We start from the raw sequence: 26,802 nt of genomic DNA, 5'->3' as shown, positions 1-26,802 counted from the left end.
CTGCTTCTGCTCCTCTTAATGCCTGTTTCTGCTTCTAATATGTCTCTAACTAAACCTTCATGCGAGAGACGCTGTCCTACCAACCTATTATCTCACAAATTTTTTGTTTCCTTCCATCGTGCGCTGTGTTCTCCTGCTCTTTCTAAAACCACCTAATTCCAAATTTCTCTATCCTCAGTATCCTCATAATTCAACAGCTTTTAACCTTTTTTTTTCTGCTTCATCCATCTTCCATGATTCGCATCCGTACAGAGTCATGCTAACATCTTCAACAGTAGTCTGTTCTAAACCAACCGTTCATAAGCATAGAAGTGACTTCATTTTGTTAAAGGCGACTCTTCCTTGCGCTAATCTTTGTTTTATATTGCTACTGCCCCTTCTATCCTGACTTACCTGACTTCCTAGATACCTACCGTTTATCAGCGACTTCTTCAAATTTTTGTCTCTATCATTGTATTCACTCTTTCTTTCCCTTTTTCATGTCAATATTTAATACCGCTCCTATTTTATTTTAGGCTACCTCTAACTTCTCCTTGCTGTACTAAGCATCTAAGCATACTGATCTTTTGTCCTCCTATATACCCATCCCTAAACTTCTTCCGCCTTTAATGATATTTATTCCGTCTTCAAAATATCTCTTCTTCTTCTGTGGAACGTGCTGACGCGATCAAATAAGATATAAATCGATAAATTACTAAAAAAGTAGAAGCTAGTCCATTTTTCTTAATAAGTAAAAGAATTTGGATGTAATTTTAATTTTATCCTTCAATATTGAGTCACCGGACTACTCAACTGCTTAAAACATTATAAACGTTCTGTCTTTCAGATTTAGCAATGCGTATTTCCCAGCTATTTCGCAGAAACATTAAAATCTTTGATCTTGCTTCAGTAAATCGCGAAAGATTATGTATTGGAAACTTCAACTTTCATTTTTGTTCGAAATTGAAATAGCGATTTTCAATTGAATGGAACCGTAACAGGTTCTACCAGTACGATTCCAAAACCAATTTTGCATTTCCAGCGACAAGTCTTCGCGGTGAAAAGAGACACAAACAATTTAAGCAACTGCTGTATTTTCTCTTTCATACCGCAGACGGAAAGATACGTAGACACAGGACGCTTGATCTCTGACTGTTCTTTTATGCTCCACGAAATCAATTCCAATTCCAGTTTCAATTTGTTGTATTACCGTATCGGGCAACAAACACGAAAAAGAAAAGTCATAAGCACCGCATACTACATAGAAAATCCCAAAATCTACTTCGAAATCTACTCGTTTGCAGCGGAGATGCTATTTAATTAATTGAACATTTTCTCTTAAACATTTATTCACAGCAGAGAATGTTTAATATGGTAAAATTCTTTGAAATTAATAAACTTACTTTTGACAAATCATCATCATAAGGTCGCCAGTCCTAAGACTGGATGGACACGCACCTGCACTCTTTCCTATCCGGAACTAATCCTCGCATTTCCCTAAAACTAGAACATCCCACATCCTCAACTATTTCCAAACAGTAATCTAATCTAAATCTACCTCTACTCCATTTAACTCATGTTTCTTCGTCTAATATGTCTCTGATTAGACCTTCATGCCTGATACCAATACCATCTCGTCTATTTCTTATTGACTTCCATAGAGTCCTCTGTTCTCCTATTCTTTCTAATACCTCCTCATTTCTAACCACTATATCCTCATCATTCGCCTGAAACACCACAGTTCTAACCTTTCCTTTACTCCTTGCATTACGAAAATATTGATCCTACTTTTAACTATGGAGCTTCAGGTTGACTATAAACAGCGCAACACAATGACAAGTTTCATGAGCTTCTGAACTACCTCTGCCTATGCCCTTGTTGTGGGAATGATTAATGGTATTTAGTTAAATGTTGAAATTATTACACATGCAGGTTATAAGTTCGTTATGGTTGAGTCTAGACTGTTTTTGATAGGGTGTTGATGCACTCACTCAAATTCTGGGTTGGCCACATACGTCAAACCAATCCAATTTAATTTTCATTCAGCAGAGGGTTGCGTGAGACGCAGTGCACCAGGAGCACGCGTCTGATAATTACCATGCATTGTCATGTCGACAATTTCCCTTAATCGTTTCAACTTCGTAAAATTGATTTTCAAAGATCCCAAACTGTTTTAAACTGATATGGTACCTACTTTTACAGTTTAATTTTTATTATTCCATTAACGATCTGTTTGATGACATAAAGATTTATGTCGGGCAAGAAGGTTCATTCAACATCTTTTCGCTCAATGACCAACTGATTAACTCCATTCATTAAATACAACAAAGCATGATATACTTCATTACTTCATTTACTTTTTCTAGCGATTTTCCCCTTCCAATGTCCTGGATGCGCGCTGGCAAAATCGTAGGGGGAAGAAAGCTCATTATACTCTCAACTCTTGTTCATTAAACATACTTTTTCATACAGTACCTGCCAAAAGTTTTGTTCAATCATGAGTAGTAGTGCGAGTCGAAAACAAGCGTTAAAGCATCTCGTTGATATTTTTAGTAGTAAAAATAACAGCACATTTGAGCAATACAATTGTAGTGGATGAAATGATCAATTTTTCCGTGCAGTACTGTATGGATTATACGCTCCTCACCGGTTAAGAGTTTGGCCGAGAGTTGCCTCTTTCCTTTTCTGGCCTAGTGCTGTTCTTTTCTACTTTGCGCTGGTCAAACTGAAGGTCACATCGCTACAGAAAGTAAACGAAGTATAATTACCTATGCATTTGCAGGTTACAACTATTTCGACAAAAGAACTAATTTTACCCTTCACTAACTGAAACTATACGAGCATTAACAGTAGATGATGAATAAAGTATATAAATAGGTTCCGAAGATTAAAAATAACATACCATGGTGTGTTGTATATATATATATATATACCGCGGCACATTGATTTATCCACAAAACCGTTCCAATTAGAATTATTTACCTAAAGCGGTCGAACTAAAACGGTTTGTTCATCATTAAAACTATGCTATTTTACATTTTCAATACGAGTATAAACATTTCACACATCTGCAGAATACCGATGATGGTATCGATGCATTACTCGCTATAGCCAATATAGAGAATTAATTGAAACCCGGGTTTATTGGAATTGCGAGTTCATTACACAAAAAAAAAGAGATACAAAGTGCAAAATTAATTATCAGATCCACTTTACATCCGCTGTTTAAATGGCATTCCGTACAATTTCCTGTTTTAAAATTCTTCGCTCTTCTAAATAGCAAACTACTGGCTCCAAGATGATTACTTCCTAAAGCAAGCACTACCAGTTTAATTAACTTCTGACTTTTGTACGTTTCACATTACCACCAGAAAATTGTACCTTTATGAAGTACCACAAAGTCAAAGAAAACTAATTTAACGCATGAAAAACTTTACCACAGGTAACGGACAGACCTGACCCATGTGTTGCTATAAAGCGTTAGGTATACAAATACCAATACAGTTTCATAATATGAGATGATATACAGTGTGGTCAAAGGTTTCCAAAAAGCAAAATTTAATTGAACTACCTACCTAACATATTTAAAATACAGATTTGCATAAATAGCGGGGCATGTTCATGCACTAGAGTAAGGGCCGGCAAACTTTTAAGCTGATAGAGCTCATCCCAATAAAAATATTGTTTCATAAATTTTAAAGAGACAGGAATTTTTAATCATTATTATTTCACATAAAGTAGTGGTGATGAAATAAAATACGATTTTATTCATTATTATTTATATTATTACTGTACTACAAAATATGGTAAGTCCGGCACAGAACTAGTATTTTTTGAGTTTAAGGCTTCACTCTAAATTCTGATTAGTTATTTGACTTCTTAGCTTGTACTTTATGAAGTTTATAAAAGAGAAAACTTGCTCTCACCAATATATTGACCCAAAGATCGTCAGCACACTAAAAGTTATTTTTCTATTTGGTCATAGGATTTCAGAAGATTATACCATTAGGTATCGAAAATTAGTGCCCCAAGCTCTTTTAGAGCTACCCATATATTCTGCGATATCAAAAGATATTTCTGCCTTTCCAACTCTTCTAATCTCCACAAATCTTTGCTTTTTAGATCTAATAATTGCATTTCAAATACACCAGCTTTGATACCAGATGGAGTAAAATTTAGTTCTTTTCTGTTTCCTTTGAGAGGATTCACAATGAATGACTAGGTAGGATTATTTATTTTGAACTGATCAAATCGTTCCTTAAAGTTGTCTTCCATTGTTTTGATCTTTCTTGTGAAGTAACCATCAGTGTCAATAGAAGAAATGTTTACATCCCGGTGTCAAAAGAGGCATATTACTTTAAAAACCAACTACTTCTTCCAGTAATGAAAATATAGTGTTTCCTTGAAGCTTTAGACTTTGTTCATTGAGATTCATTGTAACGTGTCTGTCCACTCCGCTTTNATTACTGTATTACAAAATATGGTAAGTCCGGCACAGAACTAGTATTTTTTGAGTTTAAGGCTCCACTCTAAATTCTGATTAGTTATTTGACTTCTTAGCTTGTACTTTATGAAGTTCATAAAAGAGAAAACTTGTTCTCACCAATATATTGAGCAAAGATCGTCAGCACACTAACAGTCATTTTTCTATTTGGTCATAGGATTTCGGAAGATTATTTCATTAGGTATCGAAAATTAGTGCCCCAAACTCTTTTAGAGCTACCCATATATTTTGCGATATCAAAAGATATTTCTACCTTTCCAGCTCTTCTAATCTACTATTTAGATTACTAAATTTCGAACTCCACAAATCCTTGCTTTTTAGATCTAATAATTGGATTTGAAATACACCAGCCTTGATGCCAGATGGAGTAAAATTTAGTTCTTTTCTGTTTCCTTTGAGAGGATTCACAATGAATAACTAGGTAAGCTTATTTATTTTGAACTGATCAAATCGTTCCTTAAAGTTGTCTTTCATTGTTTTAATCGTTCTTGTGAAGTAACCATCAGTGTTAATTGAAGCAATGTTTACATCCCGGTGTCAAAAGAAGCATGTTATTTTCAAAACCAACTACTTCTTCCAGTTATGAAAATATAGTGTTTCCTTAAAGCTTTAGACTTTGTTCATTGAAATTCATTGTAACGTGTCTGTCCACTCCGCTTTAACTATTAATTTTTTTAAGGGAACTTGAAGAGCCGCAATTGTCACTGGCGACCCTTGCACTGGAGCATGGAACGGCATCAGTATCATTTTAAAGTTCAATATTCTAAAAACAACTACATATTTTAATAATCGTTATTTATTTAGAATGATGAAATATTATATTAAATTTTAACTAATATATATACGACACTGGATGGATTGATAAGACAGTAAAGTTGACATGAAACAAAGTAAAACTCACTATTTGTTTTATTAAAAACATACAAAGGCGTGATTAATTTGAAAAGACAGATGGAAACGTAGAAGCACACGAGTAGCATCAGTATAAAATATATGGTATACAAAAATACGTATGTATGTATGCATTTTGGTTTTCCACAGATAACATAGTCTGTGAAATTACAAGACAAAAAGGCATTTAAGAAAAGCATACGTATGCATCAAATTATATAAAAGAATGGAAAAATTGTTAAATTAGTTTATGAGAAATAATCTAAAAATATTTTTAAAATAAATCTGTCAATAATGTAGTACTCAAGTGCTTATGAGCTTTATTGTGAGCCTACCTATAAGAAATATAAAAAAGAAAAGAAAACCTACCTATCGGTCGAAATGGAGAGATTCATTGGGGATTCATCGACTTCAGAGGATTTCCCCCAATGATTGCAAGAGTCCGGAGACGTATGCGTCTGAGTGACAAATTAAAGTTGCCGTGAAAGCTTTTTCTATCTCGGGGGTGCAAGGAGACGGTCGGAAAACAGAATTTCGGCGACTGGATGTAAGTGTCTTCTGCCGCCCTCTCGCCAATTCCTCAGACCCTTAAATATTTCAACCCTCACACCGAACCCCTGGTCTTCTTCTTTTGCTTCTACTTTTCTGACGGATGAAAAAGATAAATGTGGGGTAAACGTACGGTTTCCGTCTGATATAAAGTGTTTGGAAAATCTAACACTTCCTCATTTTTCTCGTACAACGGCTTCTGAAATGGACTTTCTGAGTCTGTCACCAGCAAACATCCCATCTATCCCTTCGAATATATCTGTCGATATCTTCATTGATATCGTCTCTTCCACGTAAACAGAGGCCTGCTATTCTGAAGTTATCTCCACACTCAAGAGGCGTAGAAAAGGGAAACGATTTCAAATGTCAGACGGTTACTTGACAAAAAAGGCTTCGAAAGGGTCACTACCTACATTACGTTATAATGCTACTTTTACTTAATAACGACATTAAAAAGTATATAAGTGAATTTCAAGATAATAAAGAAGATAGTATCGAGTAGTTAAGACAATAATAACACAAATTAATTCAATATTAGAAATTAAACTAATTTATTGTTACCTTACCGTAGTTCACACATTGAATGGCAAATGTAACTTTAGTAGGTACTAACATTGCCTAAATTTTCAAAAAAACAATATAAAGTTGGTTGAAAATTAGCAATGAAAACAATCACGTTCAAATGTAGACGCATTAGATAAGGAATCTTTTGATACCAGGGTTGGTCACATACACTTATAAGCTTTTTAATTAAAATTTGACATATCTGTCATCATCATTATTATCATAAGGTCGTCTGATTGGACACGCACCTCCACTTTTTCCTATCCTGAGCTAATCTTCACATTTCTCCAAAACTAGAGCAACCTACATCCTTAACTATTTGCGAACAATAATCTAATCTAGGTGTACCTCACACCTCCTAACTCCCATTTCTGCATCTAATATGTTTCTGACTAGACCTTCATGCCTAAAATTAGAAGAAGTTGTGTCAAGAAGTGATTTTAGGTATCTAGGAAAACAAATAAGTCAGGACGGAAGGAGTAATAGGGATATAAAGCAGAGGATAGCGCGGGGTTAAGTCGCCTTCAATAAAAAGAAGTCACTTCTATGCTCGAGAACGATTAATTTGTAAGTTCGAAAAAAGTTGTTAAAGGTGTATGTTTTTAGCGCGGCGCTGTACGGGTGCGAAACCCAGACGGTGGGCGCGGCGGGAAAGAAAAGGTTAGAAGCGTTCAAAATGTGGTGTTATAGACGAATGATGAGGATATCGAGGATGGAGAAGGTTAGAAATAAAGAGCTATTATAAAGAATAGGAGAATGGAGGACTCTACAGCACACATCACTGTAGACGGGTGGAATGCTGAAATAAATTCCTTCCTCCCCGTAATTCAGTTGTTATTAATCCAAATAGTATAAAAAATATCTTTACAACCCCACCAGCTGCTAATGCAGATGACCGGACAGTGCAGAGTCGTGGGAATGGGCGGATGAATGTTAAAATAAGACTTACGAGACGGACGAAATAAAAAATGAAGAAAAGTTTTTGCACATGTGGAATACTGACAGATTATATATGGAATTACATATACGCTGTTCATCAGTAGGTACAGGATTTGCTCATTAATTAATCAATACCTTGCATCGAATACAACGATGGTGGTTTTGCCCATGAGAGGATGGGATCATATTGAAAATAATGTTGTCCATTTCACTATCTCTATTAAATAGCCAAACAGCTGCGCTCATTCACAGTTAACAATTTTTTCCATTTCTGTTCGGTAATAATGCCATATTGTCTCTCGTGTATGACCTATTCCCAGTCTCATCTGAATTGTCGTTAACTGTCAGTTATCACTGTTATAACTTACTGCGTATTTGCGGTCTCTGCCAAACCAATATGTTACATATTTGAGGGTAGGTGAACCGGTTTACCACTCTAGATGGTTATGGTCCAGACAGATTCGTATTGATATGTCAGATAGTACATATTGCATATACATATATCTGAATTTTTGAATTTTATAACTTGTAGTTATGGAATTAATAACTATAACTACAAGTGTAAATATACGAATTTAGGAAACCTTGTTTTTATAAAAACCGGTCACACATGGTATCACTTACAATAAATCAATCAATCGACGAATTCTGCAGTTCTATTAATAAAGATTAAAGGTTGTCCATTGTAAATAAATGCCACGATTCCTATTCTTTCGAACATGATGATGAGTGGGTAAATAACAAATCCTCACAAAAACACATTCCTTCGCAATCCCCCAACAATTAATTTTAAACTTTCAGTAAGTTCAATGAATTTTATAGTTGATAGAATTGAATATATAAGTCAAATTAAGGATAAAAATAAGCATTAACCTATACTTTATTGCAGCAAAAGCGACGTATGTATTTCCTTTTTGGAATGCTCAGTGAAAGGAAAACGTCGGTTTTGTTTATAAAGTATTATATAAAACACAATTTTACCCTCAATTTGGCTTTGAGTTCTATATATATACGCCAAAAGGCAAAATTGGAAATTGTCTATAGGTACATAATCTTTTATTCTTGGCAAGGTTATTTTTCCCCTACAATTAACGGTATTGTAAAAGCTCATATCTAATGTATGATCACGTTTTTATTTAACACAATTGTCTCTAATTGTATTTAACAATACAGTAAAAACAAATATGTACTATTCTTTTTATCAATACGCTTTGCATAATCAGTTGGCACGGTTATCTGTTTGGAAGGAATTAAAGGCAGTGCGATAAGAGCATTTTTCGTAATTTAATGAACGGTTTAGAACAATCAGTTAATAAATAATACGAGTTACCAGGAAAGACTGAACATTAAATTTTCGGGATTATTTTAGATTACAACTAGCTTTTTTATATTTAATTGACATTAATCCGTTTGTTTGCTATTTCAATTCTAAACGAGTCTCCCATTTTAATCCCTTGTATTTGTCGTAATATTTTATCTACAATACGTTGCATATGTACTGCGTAAAAAACTAACAAATTAAATGGCGTCTGGATACACAGATTATCTAAAATTAATGACGAAGGTAGGTTTGTATTACAGCAATAATTTAAATTCCACAGATATTATACTTATGTATGTCTCTCTGTAAATGTAAATTAATTTATTAATGGCGGCAAACTGACTTCTCTTTTGTATAAACAGTTACACGAATACTCTCTCATTCATAATGATGGTTTAGAGCAAGTGACAGAACCAGGAGTAAAGAGGGGCAGAGCAAGAGCTAAATTAGATGATTATTCGGAAAAAAAAGATGTTTTAGTTTTCGACGAATGCGAAGATTGACTCAGGATATAAGTTGTTGAGGTGGTTGTCGAGCCTGACCTTAGACTGATGATCTTGTGGTAACGAAGGAATGCTGGAACTCTATATTTCGCTAAATTCACTAAAATAACTAAAAGTTCGGCTGTAGTGGCGATTATTTATTGCCCATTTCTTACGTAGTTTTATGTTTTCTATCTATTTATCGTTATTATATGGTCAAAGTATAACGACGCAAGTAGTTTATGATTCTGTCATAAAAAGCTATCCACAAATAATAATTAATTTTTAGAAAACAGTCATTATTCGTGCAAAATAATTAGACACAACACTTTAACCGAAAAATAATTACTATTCATAAAATGGTAATGAAATATTTAATAATTTATGTATGCTTAATATGCATCTCCAAGGCAATGACTTCGTCCTTGAGCTGTGCACATTCTGTTGCAATTATCTCAAAGAGTTGCAGGCGGTGACAATCGTGAGGAACAAATAATAATCAACTTATAAAAAACTAATCATATTCTTGTATTGAAAGTTGTATCAAATAGTTATACCTGGTTTCATACATCAACAAGAAATACCAGTATAATAGATACCAAATGTTTTATTATTTTTTTTTTTCAGTGGATTGTTATTTACTAGATATACCAGGGTCACCTTTCGTTAGACAATTGGGTATGTTCAAAGTTCATTTTTGAAATTATTTTTTTTAATTTTCATTTATTACAAATAGGTACATTTGCCAATTGGTATTTTAAATATGAGAGATATACCGTGTGCGAAAGTGCGGATCTAACAGTAAGGTCGGCGCGCGCACCCCAACCGGCTGAAGTTGTGTGAAGACATACTCGTACGAATACTTTTACTCACGACAGACGTTATAAGTAAGGTGACCAACTATTTTTTTGTTCAAAAAGAGTACACTTTGCAGCAGTAGCCGACGAAACGGCTGGACAGAATAGTTCACTTAGACTACGGTCCCATAGCCCGAATCTTCATTCTACTATGAATTCCGTCCGTGAAAGCCTTTGTTCTTATATTTCTTAGGAAAAATCAACGGCATCGATAATAGCAGAAATTTTCCTTAACTTAGATAATATCTAATTTGAGCATAACCAGTTGCATTCAGGAGGTTCGATTTAGGGAAGCTAGACTGTATAAATACACTATTAAAATCAAAACGACCATCCCGTATAATTTAAAGGAATTTAATACGAGATAGAACAGAAAAGCTGAGGGGGATTGCTTCTGTATTAAACCGTAATAGGCTAACTTTTTAAATTAGTAAGGATATTACCGTTTACGACCAGCGTAACGTATAGCATAACAAATCGCCATCGGCCATGATGTAAAAGCCCGCAAAATAAATGTTTTTGCAAAAGAGGAAGCACAGACAGATCTACTCAAAGGCTTTTTGAGCCCCGTGGGTACAAAAGGCCCCCAGTCTCCATTGAAACAATGGACGATATTATGTATAAAAGAAGAATACCCAAAATTAAAAAACATCCGATCATAAGGTTGGTAACCCTGCGATCAATCAACCCGTGTGCGCATCTATCGAAACCGGGGAATTCCCCGTCACTTATTTTCGGTCTGTGTATTTTCTGGCGTGTACGTCTATTACGGGGGAATTTCCGCTGCTTATCGTCCAACATATTTTTTTTTCTACAATTCTATTTTTGACAAACTGTGTTAAAATATTTTATTGTCCTATTTTTTTACTATACCCGACAAAATGGCAATTAATAGTTGAATAATTAAGTAAGCCCCCAAGCCCCCGGGGCCCCACAAATTCACTATCTGGCCCTGAGTGGAAGTAGTTTGCCTGTGCCAGATTTTTACACTTATAATTAAAAAAATATTCGAAGCTGTTATGAATAATGATAATGGTTTTTAAAATGAAAATTTAAAAAGACCTTTGATATGAAACCACACACTGGAAACGAGATTGTGAATATCCAGGATACTGTATATATATTCCTGTGCTCCTACCTACTCGTCTAATTTTAAATGGTCCAGAAGATGCACAAAGGGAAATTTTAAACAACCTGTTAATGACCACGTATGTGTACTAAGCTTAAAACGGTTCTCGACTAAACATTTCATTACGCTTACTGACGATCTTTATTTAAAAAGAGAAACAGTAACTACTCTTTTAAGTGGCTAGAAATTTATATGGTAGGTCCATGAGAAGCGAAAATTACTAATTCTCTATTTAGGGCAATCTTCCTACGAACTTAAAGAACATTATTCAATTTCGTAAATATGAACAAAAGTTTAGTTCGTCGACGAATATAATGATATCAAAGGTAAAACCACAGCCGTCTCTACTTACAAGCCATGCTGAAGGTTTACTTGGCAACACTGTGGGAGTCCCAGGATTTCCCAGTTAATGGGAGTTACAACTAATACAATAGTTGTTGTGTTTTTTCGTTGTTCTATAATATTTTAATTTTAGCGGAAATATCGTGCAGTAAATGCGCAATAAGGATGATTATAGTGTGTTATAGTGATTAATACCTTTGGATACAGTTTTTAATTGCAGAAGGCAATATTAACTATTATGTGAAAGAAGTGAAAATGTCAGATTGTGTGTTTTGGTTGTAAATTTTCTGGTTTATTTCTTAACAAAATGCCTCTCGTCGTTGTGTTCCCAGTTGCTATTCAAATTATAAATCATCTTTAAAATGTAAGTACAAGTATGTCTATATTTTTATTCCCAAAAAAATGATGAAATGCGAAAAAAATGCATAAGTACTATACCTCGCAAAGATTGGACTCCATGAAAATATTCTGCAGTTTACATACATCACTTTAACGAAAGTGACATTATAAAAACAGTAAAAAAAAGTATCCACTGCCGGTAATGTTTTGAGTGTGCTTTTAACATATCCTAAATTACCAGAGAATAATGAAACAGGAATTTAAATTGTTGAAGAGTCTCCCTTAAACATAAGTCAGTTTATTGAAATTTTAAATTCCGATTTTTTAATGAATTGTGATTTAGATGACTCCTTAAAAATTTCCATTTCAGGATATGCAGTTCATTCTGCTCGTAAAAAGATAACTTGCAACAATTGTGTTTCGCTCATAATAAACAATAAAGGCTCTTGCGTTGGAGATATTTATTTTGATTATTTACAAAGGGGAGGACTTTCTGTTCCTACTGATAATATTAGTATAGTTTTTTTTTTCACATTTATGCCATTCTTGAAGAAATAAGTAATAACGAAAATCTGCAGACACAATATTTACGGGCTGAACACCAAAAACCAATTTTAGGAAAATTAACTATTTTCAAAAATATTTAGTTTTGGAAAACATTATAAAGATATATTCTTCCAAATTTTATCTTCTTTTGCTAATGTTTTGCTTAATGATTACGTTAAAATTATAAATTATAGAAAGCAAGAGTCCGGCCACTCCAATTCAAATTCAGCTAACTGTAAGACAGCAAAAATCCGTAAATTAGAAATTGTAATTAGTTTTTTCTAATGGGATGGCAGGGCTATTGGTGAACCCCAAAAAAAGCTAACGCGCCTTGGCAATACTTCAATTGTGGTGTGGAAATTTGCTTTAATAAAATTACAATTATCGAGATGAAATTCATGTAGGTACCTAACAATGTTTACACCTAATCTTTTGTCTTTTCTATTTTATTCTTAATACCTACATGTTGAAGTGTATTTTAAATAATGTCACATACTATCAGTGATGTTATTTAGTTAGTTATTTAATAATTCAATTAATTTTTATCGTAATGGGTCTCTCAAAATCATGTGTAACTACGTGTAGTAATAACAACTAAGACTCGCAGAATAGGACTCTCACATCGAAGCAATGCGCTGTTGCCAAATTTCTCAGCATGACTTGTGTTAGAGACGGCTGTGAGTAAAACTGAATGCTCTCTGATTTGTAACTCGTTCCAATTTTTATTTGTTAATTACTCACTAACAACGTATCAGATAGAAAAACCGAACGAAAATATGAGTTAAAATTAATATACTGTATATATTCAGGGAAGAAATAAAACAATAATCGTACGTGATACAACATTTTCAAAATAGGAAAATTCATCTCTTGGTAAATGAAGTAATAAATAATAAAGCACTTGATATCAAGTCACACACTGGAAATGAAGTTATAGATATATGCTACAGCATATTCGACCGATAGTATACATTTTATGCTTATTAACCTCAACTTTTAAAACTAAATCACAAACAGGTGCTTCATTACGTATATGGTAGCCATTCCAGAATATAGGGCTCACTGTAACTTAGCTATGCATTTCCTTAGCTCGGAAATTGTAATACATCAACTATTTATCTGTCGATAAACAGAAGGTGATACAACATCATAAAAACCTAATATCTCTTAATCACCTAATAATCCTATGTCTATACCTTAGAGTTTGTTTGAGTTATTGAGGAGTTAGTTTGCCTGGACGAGGAAGTGAAGTTGCTTCTCTTTCTTTTTGGCTCAAAATAGAAAGAAGTTATGAGTGTGAAAATAGTCTTTGAGCTGAGGATTTTGTGAAGATGTTGATGACGATGATGACGATAACTGACCAAGAATCGAAACAAGACATCGTGGCACCCCTGATCACAAACATATGTAAAACTACTACAAATAAGACGATTGGTACGTATTGGGATGTGTTAGAATCTACCCTATGGGGCACAGTACATAGGTACATTAGGTTTAACATCTTCTGTGTATAAATAAGCAGTCAATAGAACCTCTATCTTTGACGTCACAGATGCAAGTCAGTGATTAGGTTAGGTTAGGTTGTTAAGTTATTTTAGGTTAAAGATGTTTGGGAGGTGTCATAATGTTACGAGACAAATAAAAATTTGGAAGAATGTTCCTCATTCAATTCTAAAACTCCTGTAAAAATTACAAATCGATTCACTAAACCGTTAAAAAGTTATTGAAATTTTAAAAAATTGTAATTTTACACGTCATTTTATGGAGATTCGTTAACTGAACAGATTAAATTTATTTTTATTAACAGAAAAAAAGCTAAGAGAAATTTCAAACTTTTATAATAAGTAACTTGAACTCTGGAGAATCACTTTAGCGTAAGGGTATTCAAATTCACTGAATGGTTATCAACGAAAAAAAAAAAAATTAACTGAAAATATCGTTTTCCTCTCTGACTAGACCTTCATGTCTGAGAAGGTGTCCTATCAACCTATCTCGCCTATTTTTTATTGACTTCCATAGAGTCCTCTGTTCTCCTATTCTTTCTAATGCCTCTTCATTTCTAACCTTTTCTACTCACGTTATCTTCATCATCCGCCTATAACACCACATTTCGAACATTTCTAATCTTTTCTTTTCGCGCCCACTGTCCATGTTTCGCACCCGTACAATGCCGTGCTCCAAACATACACCTTTAACAACCTTTTTCGAATTTCTAAATTAACCGTCCGCGAGCATAGAAGTAACTTCTTTTTATTAAAGGCGACACGACCCTGCCCTTTCCTCTGCTTTATATCCTTACTACTCCTTCCATCCTGACTTATCTGACTTCCTAGATATCTAAAATCCACTTCTTCTAATTTGTTTTTTTTAATATTATGTACTTGGGGAAATTTCAAAATTTCTTTTATTATACTACACTAAACATATTTAAAGTGGTTGTTTTTCTATACTGGTCGTTTCCCCGAGATGATACAATTTCGCACGCGTATCATGAAGGGTTAAAATAATTCCTGGAAAATGTACCTATATCAAAAGTTCAATATTTATGTAATTAATATAATGAATGACTTGATAATTATAAAATTATCCAGGTACGTAAGTATAATATAATAAAATTTTGTAAATGATTCACTCGCTATCAGAAATAACCGAACAAAAGTAAGCACATTATTTAAAATACGCGCATATATAGTATTACATAACCAAATTACACAAAATGGGTATTTATTGTATATATAAATGTATAAATGATCCGTGTTTACGGCTGAATTCGCTCAAGTTTAATTTATTTGCGGTTTCACCGGCAGTCGAACGCCAACCACTTTATTGGTCAATGTGTATAACATGTGATGCGATGTTAAAAGACTACAAGTACATGCATAGAGTAATTTTCAAATTTCGTAACCCTTCCTGACATCATACGCGTTATTGGGTGTATAATAACTTACAACAGATTTGTGTGAAGTAAGTTCACGCGTCCCCACGATTTTTATCAGAATAAACTTGCGTCGAGACGTTCAGTGTGCACCAAATCGGAATCGATGATAAACATAATCAATATAGTTTAAGTGCAATGAAGTGGTCGTTCACCTTAAAATTTAATATCGTATCAGTTTGTGTTCCTTTGGTGGAATACCATTAAAAAAGAGTAAGTTAATTTGTCTATTTCATGAAAATTATTAAATTTATACAAACAAGTACCTACTTGGTGAATATTATACGGTTACGTATGTATATGTTATGAATAATGCAATAATTTAAATCAAAGTTGCACCCAGAAATACTTTCCCAGAAAAATTGCTCTTATAATGTCACGCGAAACGACACGTTCCTTGTCCAATAAAGAATAAACAGTTGTATATGTATATGCTATGTATGAGGTCTGTTCAAAAAGAATCGCGAATTTTGAATTTCCGCGTTATGTTGGTACTCATGTCTCTCACTTATATCGACAATTTCGGTCATGTTGAATGTTCAGTTAATTTTTGACTCGTCTTCGATTTTTTCTTATTCAAAATAATGAATCAAAGAATCTGTATCAAATTTTGTGTGAAAAACAAAATTAAGTGTGCGGACGCGTTCCGAACGTTGACTGTGGCATATGGTGAAGCTACCTTCATGTCAACAGCAGACAAAAAGATTGATGAAGTAAAGAAAATAGTATTGGCCAATCGTCGAATCACCGTTAGAGAAGTTACTAGGGACTTAAACATATCGATTAGCTCATGTCATTCGATTTTGATCAATGATTTTGGCATGAAACGAGTCGTCGCGAAATTGGTACCAAAATTGCTCAATTTCGACTAAAAACAGCATCGCAATAACATTGCTAAGGAGCTGTTGGACTCTGTCTGCGACAACTCAAATTTGCTCCAGATGGTCACAACTGGTAGCGAATCATGGGTTTATGCTTATGAATTGTTTTAATGGCTAAGGACTAAGGGCAAATTAAAGATCTTGCGGAAAAATAAACGTTATACTGTTAATTTTAATTGAAATAGGTGAATGTAAAATTTTCGAGTTAAATATAGTTTTTTAACAATGAAATTCGAAATGGTCAGTATTCTGTCGAAACTGCTAGATGCGGATCGCGATTTCGATTTTTTTGCGCTGTTAAGACAGCAGGTAAAAATTGATCGGTGTTCTGTCGAAACTGTTTGCGACGCGCTGATGAGATCCAAAAAGATCGAAATCGCGATCCGCGTCTGGCAGTTTCACTGACCACTTCGAATTTGTTTGTTCGATTTTGGTAACGTGCCTATCACGTAGTGGTGAGCTACGCCGTGGATTCAGTTCAGCAAGTGGATATCCATCTATTTAAATGGACCTTGTTGAGCATAATGAATTCCACTAAATGTAGCATTGTACTACAGATGGTGTTTACCGCGCCATTTGTGGTATTTTATACAGTTTTTTAGTGGATGTAAACACGATTTGAATGTGATCTATAAATAAAATTGGTGGTTACGCTCTTCGCACGTGTAGTTTTGGTATAAAAATCTTTTATTGTTTGCCATAAAACAGTGTCTTTACTTTGAGAAAAACTAATCCGAGGCAAGTCGTTAATAACACGTAATATAAACAAAGTTTCAATGTTCTTTTATTTAATACCTAAGTGAATCTTACTCCGATCAATAAAATCTTTAGTAGAGAAATACTTTAAAATAACAACATTAAATATGACATTGATTTGTATTAATTATGATTTTAGTGGATGCTAAGAAAACCCATTCCAATGACTTCATCGAGAAATCGATCGGGACTTGGGGAAAATGGCAACTGCTTATTGTCATTGCTGTATTTTTAGTAAAATTCCCAATCGCATTCCATCAACTCAATATAGTTTTTCTTGCTCCATCGGTTTCATTTATGTGCAATGATAATTCCAATAGTACATGTTCTAAAAACTGTTCAGGTTACATTTATGATCGGTGAGTACGAATAGTAGCAGAGATATAAAATTAATAGTTAATGTGATGTACAGGGTGGATGAATACGTATTTACCTTTGAAATGTGGTAATGTAGTTGCAATAAAATTGATTTTAGAATCATTACCATCTGAGTGTAGTGGTCAAAATGCATTGGTCCTCTAGTATTGTAGGTGTATTTTCAAAAAATCTATGCTGCACCCCTTGTATATTTAGATGTATCTCAATTTCATAAATCTTATTTTGTCTTAATCCATAATCGAATAGGATCTTGTCAAACATTTATAAAGTTTTCTACAAATGGCATTCATCCCATCATCTGTAGTTATTAACTGAATACTGTTCAATAGCAGTACGTAAATTAGTCTTAAACTGAACTGTTTGAAGTCGTCAACAAGATAACAGATGAAGATGTGATTGTGATTTAGTGGCAATAAAAGTGTCTATATATTATTACTTCACTTTCAATTTCCTATCATAATTTCAGATCATTATTTTCTGAAACAATAATAACCCAATGGAATCTCGTTTGTGAAAAAAGTCAGCTGGCGAACTTTGCCCAAACTGTTACTATGCTTGGAATACTAATTGGAAACATGGTATTTGGCGTAATATCTGATAAGTAACGACAATTCCTTTTTGCATTATAGTGCAAAGAAAATATTTAATATAATGTTAAATAATGTTTTTACTTTAGGTGGGGTCGAAAAGCTCCGTTGGTATGGGCAGTTGTTATTCAGGTCGCCAGCGGAACTTTATGTGCCCTTGCGCCATGGTTCTGGTTATTTTTGCTTCTAAGGCTGATCTGCGCTACCGCAACAGGAGGAACCATGATAACAAGTTTTGTGATAGTTATGGAAGTCATTGGTATTCACACAGCGATCGATAATAATTACTTGATGATTCTAACTAAATTTAATTAAATCTTCCAGGTTCTAAATACAGAACTACAGTGGGAATCTTATATCAAATACCGTTCAATTTAGGACACGTAACGTTAGCGCTTGTGGGATATTATTTTCGAAATTGGAGACATTTTCAGTTGATTATATCAGTTCCTCCAGCAATTCTCATATTGTACTATTGGATCTTACCTGAATCACCTCGCTGGTTGTTAGCAATGGGAAAAACGAAGGAAGTCGTCCAGGTCCTTGAGAAAGCGGCCAAGTTCAATAACCTTCCTTTAGGTAAGATCAAAGAAAACGTTGAAGAAGCGGCCAGAAATACAACAGTCAGTTCGAAAAAGAAAGCAGGAAACGTATTTCATCTTTTTAAAACTCCAGTTATGAGAAAACGAACTTTGTGCATATCATTCAATTGGATATCATGCGGATTTTGTTTCTACGGTGTTGCTCAATACATGGGTCGATTAGCGGGAAATATATTCATCAACGTTGCCCTATCGGGTGCCGTGCAAATCCCTGGAACAATCTGCACCGTTTGGTTCATTCAAATTTTAGGAAGAAGAAATACTTTGCTCATTGCCGATCTCATTGCCGGTATTTCAATTTTTCTAATTGTCGTTGTACCACCTGATTATTCCTGGGCTACAACTTTGCTGGGTTGTAACAGTATGTTCTGGCTGGTCATGTGTTTCGGAACACTATACGTTTACTCGGGCGAGCTCTTCCCTACAACTCTGCGAAATGCTGGAATAGGATTTGCGTCATTGACTGCAAGATTCGGATCTATGGTCTCACCGTTCATTATGGGATTGTCGTCCACGTCGAAGTGGATACCACCCACGTTGTTTGGCGTCGTACCTTTAATAGGAGCTTGTTTATGTTTTTTTTTACCCGAAACGAAAAATTTGCCGTTGCCGGATACTGTAGCGGAGGCAGAAATACTTGCTAAAGGTCAAAACAAAGGAGGAATTGAAATGACTAACACAACAACCGGATGCTGATTTTATTCTTGTTTTTCTGTGAAAGTGATGTTTACTAATAAATATGTTTTGATACTACATTTATTGTCCGAAGTTCTCTGCCCTATCCAAAGTTGTCAAAACAGTTGATAATAAAATCGAGATAAATTAAATATTCATATACTAAAATCAAATTTCAACATTTCTCAGCTAGCGTCATCAAACAAAACAAACGATTTACTTTATTTACGATATGCTTTATTGCTAATGAAACTAACAAAAACAATTTGAATGATATTACTCTTTTGGTAATAATTGCGTTAATTGTGCACGCCATTGCACCCACAATCCTCATTCATAACAACTTCCGGTCAGTTCCGGAATTACAATTTGATATGCATCTGGACTGTTTTGATCTGTCAATATCGGCACGTCCAAACAATACAATTTATATTTATATTTAACGTATCGATACTTAAACGTTAACCATGAAAAGTCAATTATTTGATATTATTAACCATAAAAGTTCATAAACTCCTGTACCTATACAGAGTGTCACTCAAATGATGTTCCAAACAAGAACTGGTTGCACTGCAGGTCATGAACTATAGGAATTTTATATTTTATGTCAGGTAATAATCCCATGATTTTATTGATATAGACTTGATTCAATAACCTAACATGTATTGTTTATCAATAATTGTCACTGTTCGGAATGAGTTTAAATTGACATAGGACATTTATTTATTCTGTTTTATTAAGCATATGTTTCCAACAAAATAATTCGAAGTGATCTGTGTTCTGTCGAAACTGCCAGACGCGGATCGCGATATCGATCTTCTTGGATCTCATCAGCGCGTCGCAGGCAGCTCCGACAGAACACCTTTACCTGCTGTCTTAACAGCGCGTTTTAGAAAATACCACCAATGGCGTGGTGAACGCCATCTGTAGTACGATGCTACATTTTAGGATTACGTATGCTTCAACAAGGTCCATTTAAAAATATGGATATCTACTTGCTGAAACGAATCCCGGCGTAGCTTACCTCAACGTGGTATTTTCTAAAACGCGGTGTTAAGACAGCAGGTAAAGGTTGGTCTGTGTTCTGTCGGAGCTGCCTACGACGCGCTGATGAGATCCAAGAAGATCGAAATCGCGATCCGCGTCTGGCAGTTTCGACAGAACACAGACCACTTCGAATTATTTTGTTGGATTATGGTAACGTGCCTATCACGTTGAGGTTAGCTACGCCGGGATTCGTTTCAGCAAGTAGATATCCATATTTTTAAATGGACCTTGTTGGTACGTAATCCTAAAATGTAGCATCATACTACAGATGGCGCTCACCACGCCATTTGTGGTATTTTCTATATGTTTCCAATATGAGACACTTAATAGCAATTTATTTCCAAGAATAATTACTGAAATCTCTGAAAACCGGAAAAATATTTACAAAAGCGCACGTTTGATGTGCTTATCAGGTCAACGTTTGTCGAGGTCAAAGGGACAGAGTACGATTTTTTGAAAAAGGTAAATTCAATTTTCTCAAATCCTAAGATACCTCTTGAGAAGCTGTTTAACGTATCTATGTCACTGCATGTCTATTCCAAAACTTAAATTCAAAAAGTAAGTCAAAGGACTTTTGCAACGTCGCATATTATCGATAAACAAGACCCTATCAATATCTAATACTGAAGATGTCAACAGCAGTTGCCGATGGAACGTCTGGCCCAACCGTTCATTTCATCAACTGCTCACGATTCCCGAATTTAATTTACCTTTGGATTCTGTCCATGAAATCTTTGACCTAAATGTGTATTTTAGTATTTGAAAAGGTTGTAATATTTAGTATGTGAACAATTGAGGTTATATTACGTACAAGATTTTCAAAATGCCTATTTATTTCTGTCGGACATTGCATAATAAACCACTTTATAATGGTTTGCTAAATAACAGACTTGTTCACACCAAAAAAACACTAACGTCTGTTTTACCTCTTACGTAATTTTAGGATATCAAATAAAGTCTGTCGAAGCAGATTTTAAAGAGTTCCAATCAACCGAAATGTTCCGTTGGGCCGCATCGTTATGTAATCAAAATTCTCGTAAAAATATTACGTTTAATGTGCAAAGAATAAAGAAAAATGATGGACAGCTATCGAAGCTGAGGTAGCGTTCTATGATGGATTAAATCCTGATTGATTAATTACTGCTTCTCACATTCACTGCCTTTACGTTAGACCGGTATGGCTGTATCAGTATCAGAATGGCACCTGATATCTAAAAATTTATAAATCGTCACAAATATTATTTTAAAAAGAATGCGTATTTTGGAATTACATAATTTTGTGAATACCAAACAAACAATAATCCATCTGATGGCTACTTTAATCCGTGATCTATTTTGATCAACTGTCTTCTTCCTTTAGTGGCTTATACCATTATTCGTTTTGGTATTAATAAGCAGTAATGATGTAACAGACCTCTGCTTTCGCTTTCACAATTGCGGATGTTCCGCATACTTTTCCACATCTGTTTCTACCTCTAGTTCCACATTTTTATTTAAACAGAAGCTTATCGGAACTCGACTAAATCTTATGTCTCATCTTTCTGAAAATCAATGTATCGGAACAATAAAACAATTTATTATTTTTATCCATTGACTGAACCTGACCGTTTTCAAAACAAAATTAAATAGAGTTGCTTGCTGGTATGTTGCATGTTGAATAAGTACTCTTCACCAGCTTTTAGAGCCACCCCCTGACACATTGTGAACGTATTATCAACCGTTTATGTTTATAAAATATTAGCGACAATGTACAGTGTTATAACCGGTCAATGTTTTAATTTAAAGAAAAATGAGCGCCTTTGAATACAATGTAACGTTGTAATATACCGTCCGTGCTTACAGGGGGTATTTCTTTTGCTTTTTAATGGTGGATTTCTCCAGTAGTTTAAGGCCTAAATCTATCTCTTAATATTTCGTATGTTGATATTTTCCAAATTTTATTCTCCTTTTATTGGATCCTTACTTTAATATGTCATTATATGACAAGAAAGTAATCTACACATAATTCTTACGGGACATATTTTTATAATTTTTTTTTAGTGTACTTTCGCTTCCACATCCGCTTCCGTTTCCACTTACATAAAAATTTACTATATACCTTTGTTTTCACGTCTGTTTTCATTATGATACTAAATATGATTACTTTAAAAAAATAGGTGATACAGGCAATCACTTCTTCGTCTGATATCACCGTAGTTTAGAAAAAAGAAAGTTCTTGATCAAGAATTTATCGAAATCAGCGCGCCATAAGTAATCTCGATAAATCACTAACCAAACCAACGAAGCTCCTAACAAATAGCTGGTTTATGTGATATGCAACTACAAGCAGTGTATCGCCATCTAGTGGGTATCTCTATCCTCTAACTCTGATGCATAAGCATGTAGGTCGGTGGAAATACTCAACCGAGCGGCATGGCCTAGAGGTCTAGACCATTGCTTAGCATCCGGGAGGACGCCGGTTCGATTCCGGGTCCGTCTGCCTTGGTCCAAGTTTTTCTGTGGTTTCCTTGGATCACTTTGCTGAGGCAGTAATATTCCATAGATTCGTTTCGTCCGTCTCATCTTTCTCACCCGAACCACCACCCACCCATTCCCACGATTCCCGAAAGCAGGCTGAAAAGGGCCTTCCGCCCTACCTTCCGGCATAGTCCGGAGGGACTGCCCGCCCACCAGCATTACTAGCTGGTGGGAATGAAACATCCAAAAGTTTTTTAGTTTTGGACGCGTGTTTCATCCACGTTAATTTTGACCATTATTAACGTTAATTAGGGATGAATCTCTTTTAGTTTATATAGTTATCATATACTCCTTTATAATTCGTGTGAAATAAACTGTGTTTCCGAAATAAGGTCATCGTCCACATTTATTCAGAAAATATCAGGTTTATTGACGTAGATGCTTTTGGAAAGTTTGGATTTTCCGACATTAATATCACCTACATACTTCATTATTGAGAAATCGTGATGAACACCCCTCCTCACGTACCGCCCTACTTATTTACTCTATTAAACCGAGGTAAACCTACCTTCTTTCAATAAAAGCCTTTTGTGGTCTTTGGGGAGTAATGTAAAACGGAAGAAGAGTGTATTTCGCGATAAGCTCTCCAGAATGGCACTTTGCCTTGTCTTCTTCTTACCATAGACTATCAATCAAAGCAGTGGAAGATTAAAGAGATAAATTCGTCTTTTCGAGAAGGAATAATAGTCATTCGAGGCACGTACAATCCCTTTCAAAAATCAAGGGTCTGAATATAATAGATTGGCAACATGTGTCCCTCATCCTATAAACTCAGTTGGACGACCGCGCATTGTGGAGATTGAAAAAGACAACATCAGAACACTTAGCTGCAATTTTTTTTATCAAACTGTTGCGTGTCTTTTTTTTTGTTGTTCCTTCACAGCTCGCTTTGCAGTTTGTACTTCAGTACAAATACACGTGCTTTTCTTTCAATTTTTCTTCATAGTACCTACTTTGCAAAGGTGAAAAACCTAATCCTAAATATAAAAAAACGGGTAGTTATAAGTATTCAGTTAACTAATAATATTTACGTTTGGTATTGCTATAAAGCAGAGGATAGCGCAGGGTCGATTCGCCTTCAATAAAAAGAAGTTTTTTAAAAAGATTTTAGGTATCTAGCAAGTCAAATAAATCAGGACGGAAGTAGTAGTACAGATAGAGAGAAAGAAGTGACTTCTATGTTCGCGAACGGTTAATTTAGAAATTCGAAAAAGGTTGTTAAAGGTGTATGTTTGGAGCACGACGCTGTATGGGTGCGAAACATGGGGCGCGGCGGAAAAGAAAAGGTTAGAAGCGTTCGATATGTGATGTTACAGGCGAATGATAAAGATACCGTGAATAGAGAAGGTTACAATTTAAGAGGTATTAAAAAGAATAGGAGAACAGAGGATACCTTCTCATTCATGAAGGTCTGATGAGAGACATATTAGAGGCAGAAACGGAAGATAAGAGGGATAGAGGTAGACCTAGATTAGATTACTGTTCGCAAATCGTTAAGGATGTGGGTTGTTCTAGTTTTAGGGAAATGCGTAGATTAGCTCAGGATAAGAAAGATTCGAGGTGAGTGTCCAACCAGTCTTAGGACTGACGGCCTTATGATGATGATTGCTATCGTGCTTTAAACATACCATAAATGAAATTCTATATTCCGAGGAAAAAACCTAACCCTTGTTATAATAATGTAAATAAAGGTTTTCTGATATTTCATTCCCATCAGTCACTAATGCCGGTGCACGGACAGTCACTCTGACCTATACCCTTCTATAAAGCCGGAAGGTAGGGCGGAAGTCTTCTTGAATTTCCTTTCAAGAATCAGTCAAACGAAATAAAGACAGAAAAAAAGTGAATTATTACCTATGGAATTCTAGTGCGCTAGCATTTACCTAAATGATCAAAGGAAGAACAGAGGCAACTGGATCCAGATCGAATCAGTGTTTTGTAGAATGTTAACGTTTGATCTTGAATTCTAAACCACTAGACTACACAGCTTAGAAAAAGAGGTAAAAGTTTTAACCTTTTAACTCCGCCATTGCCGGTCCCAAGCCCGGATGAGAAAGGAGGAGGGTTAGTAGATAGTTAAACTATTTACCGTAAAAAGATAGGTTGAATAAGGCAAAACACGTTGTTTGCAACGTGTTAATAATAGCGGCATTAACGTTCCAAAATAACATGTTACCACTCGCAAAATTGAATATTATGCAGTTTACTTGAATTCTGCGAGTGTTGTGATACTCTTTGTTCTGGATTTGTATCGTGTCAAACTGTTAAATGTTTATGTTTCGTCTTTAATCAAATAGGGCATCTTCAGGATTCTTTCGAAGAGCCCTAAAATTGTAATCGAAGATGAAATGGTACCAATAAAGATTTTGACGCGGTGCAAAAATTAGAATTCAGGGTTTCCCTTTTGTCATATAAATAAAGTATTGTATAATCTTAAAAAATGATCCTTTAAAAAAAGAAATCACTTTTTTGCTGAAGGTCGATTAATTTGGAAATTGGAAAACGATTATTAAAGGTGTATTTTTAGAACACGACTGTGTATGGGTGCGAAACGTAAACGGCGTGAGCTGCAGAAAGTTAAAATTCTTTAAGATGTGGTTGCTATAAGAGGATATTAAAAATGTCGTGGATAGAACAGGATTGAAACGAGGAGATATTACAGAAAGTAGGAGAACGGAGAGCGTTATGGAAGCTAATCAGAAATATTTTCAAATTTTCAAACTTGCGCTCATAACTCGTTAAAATAAGTTAATCGCATATAACCTATCATAGCTACTGATTATATCGGAGAACCATTTTATTTCATATTTCATATTATATTCTCTACAGATAACTTACTTAAAATAATAAATAATTGAATTAAATTTACGTCTACGAACAGTAAACATTACTCTGAAAGCAGTAATACCCATTTAAAGGCCTTAGATCGCTTTTGTTTCTAAAGAAGAATAATTATCAATTACTATTGGTTGTTATAAATTGAGATTTTTTTAAGTTGCTGAATGATAAAAGCATATACCTATTTTTAATTTCAGTGAATCTAAACAACAAAAATAAACAAAAAGGACTTTTGCCAGTCTTAAATTAACTTGGAAGTCGTTTCGAGGAATCTTGAGTGTGATGTATTTAATTAAACTGAAAAGCTCGCGCTGCCATTGTCAGCCTTGTACCAGCTGAAGCTTTTAATAAACAGTTCAACAACTTTTGGACTATTTATCAAGGAAAATTTAAATCTCTCGACTACTAAAACGGGACCTCTCGTAAAATTCGTACAACTGATGATAGTTCCTCGGGAATACATTTTTCTAATAATTCTCCTGAAGCAACTTTGATATTATAAAATTGCTAACGTAATTTTAATCTATAAAATAACTAACAAAAACAGTAAATAATTGGGTAATGTCCCATTTAATGGGTTACTTTAATAGAAATACCATTTTAAGTTTTTTTTTAGAAAATTTGCTTTAGGCAATCTACCAATAGGTGTTTGTTTTATCTTCTTAAATAACTGATAAGTTTGCAAGTGAAATTTACCTGGAAATTGTTGGGTGTTTTTTCACCAAGAATTCAACGACTTGGTCTGAAAACGTTTCCTTTACTTAAGAAGTTTTATTTAGTACGATCTGTTTACGATAAGGTTAAGTTTTTATTTAACAACCGAATTGGTACAATTCCACGTTCTATACTTTTTTCTAAAATTCTAAATATATTTTTAAATCGCAAATGTATAAACTATACTATGATGAGAATTTGTCAGCCCTCAAAGGTGAACACGATTTTACCACAAAAAACCCTTGGTGAGTTACAATGTTATATTTGTGTGGATGAAAATACATCCAGAACTAATTTTAGAAGAAGAAGAAGCATTCTACATTAATTTATATATATAAATGTTATTTAAGTTAAGTAAGAAAAATTAATCAAAAATAAACTGTATAAATGGCAAAAACGAACGCAGAAATTCGCATTTTTTACGTCACTA

The 26,802-nt window shown here is 34.5% G+C and overlaps 1 protein-coding gene across 2 annotated transcripts; it reads left to right on the top strand.

Moving 5' to 3' along the window:
* Positions 1-13,660: 13,660 nt before the first annotated feature.
* Positions 13,661-19,336, top strand: LOC108739584 (organic cation transporter protein). 2 transcript variants are annotated; one of them, XM_018473561.1, is made up of 5 exons: positions 13,661-13,876; positions 17,154-17,373; positions 17,859-17,993; positions 18,069-18,238; positions 18,304-19,336. In XM_018473561.1, the coding sequence occupies exons 1-5, from the start codon at positions 13,774-13,776 to the stop codon at positions 19,275-19,277; spliced, it is 1,602 nt and encodes a 533-aa protein (XP_018329063.1). In that variant the 5' UTR covers positions 13,661-13,773; the 3' UTR covers positions 19,278-19,336. The 2 variants fall into 2 exon arrangements, with proteins under 2 accessions (XP_018329063.1, XP_018329064.1); XM_018473562.1 differs by lacking the exon at positions 13,661-13,876 and adding an exon at positions 15,227-15,590.
* Positions 19,337-26,802: the final 7,466 nt, after the last annotated feature.

This window comes from Agrilus planipennis, unplaced genomic scaffold (assembly GCF_000699045.2).
Source record: "Agrilus planipennis isolate EAB-ADULT unplaced genomic scaffold, Apla_2.0 scaffold173, whole genome shotgun sequence".
In the NCBI taxonomy this organism is placed as follows: Eukaryota; Metazoa; Arthropoda; class Insecta; order Coleoptera; family Buprestidae; genus Agrilus; species Agrilus planipennis.
Note: the sequence above shows the minus strand (reverse complement) of the source record. Positions and strands in the feature narration are given on the sequence as shown.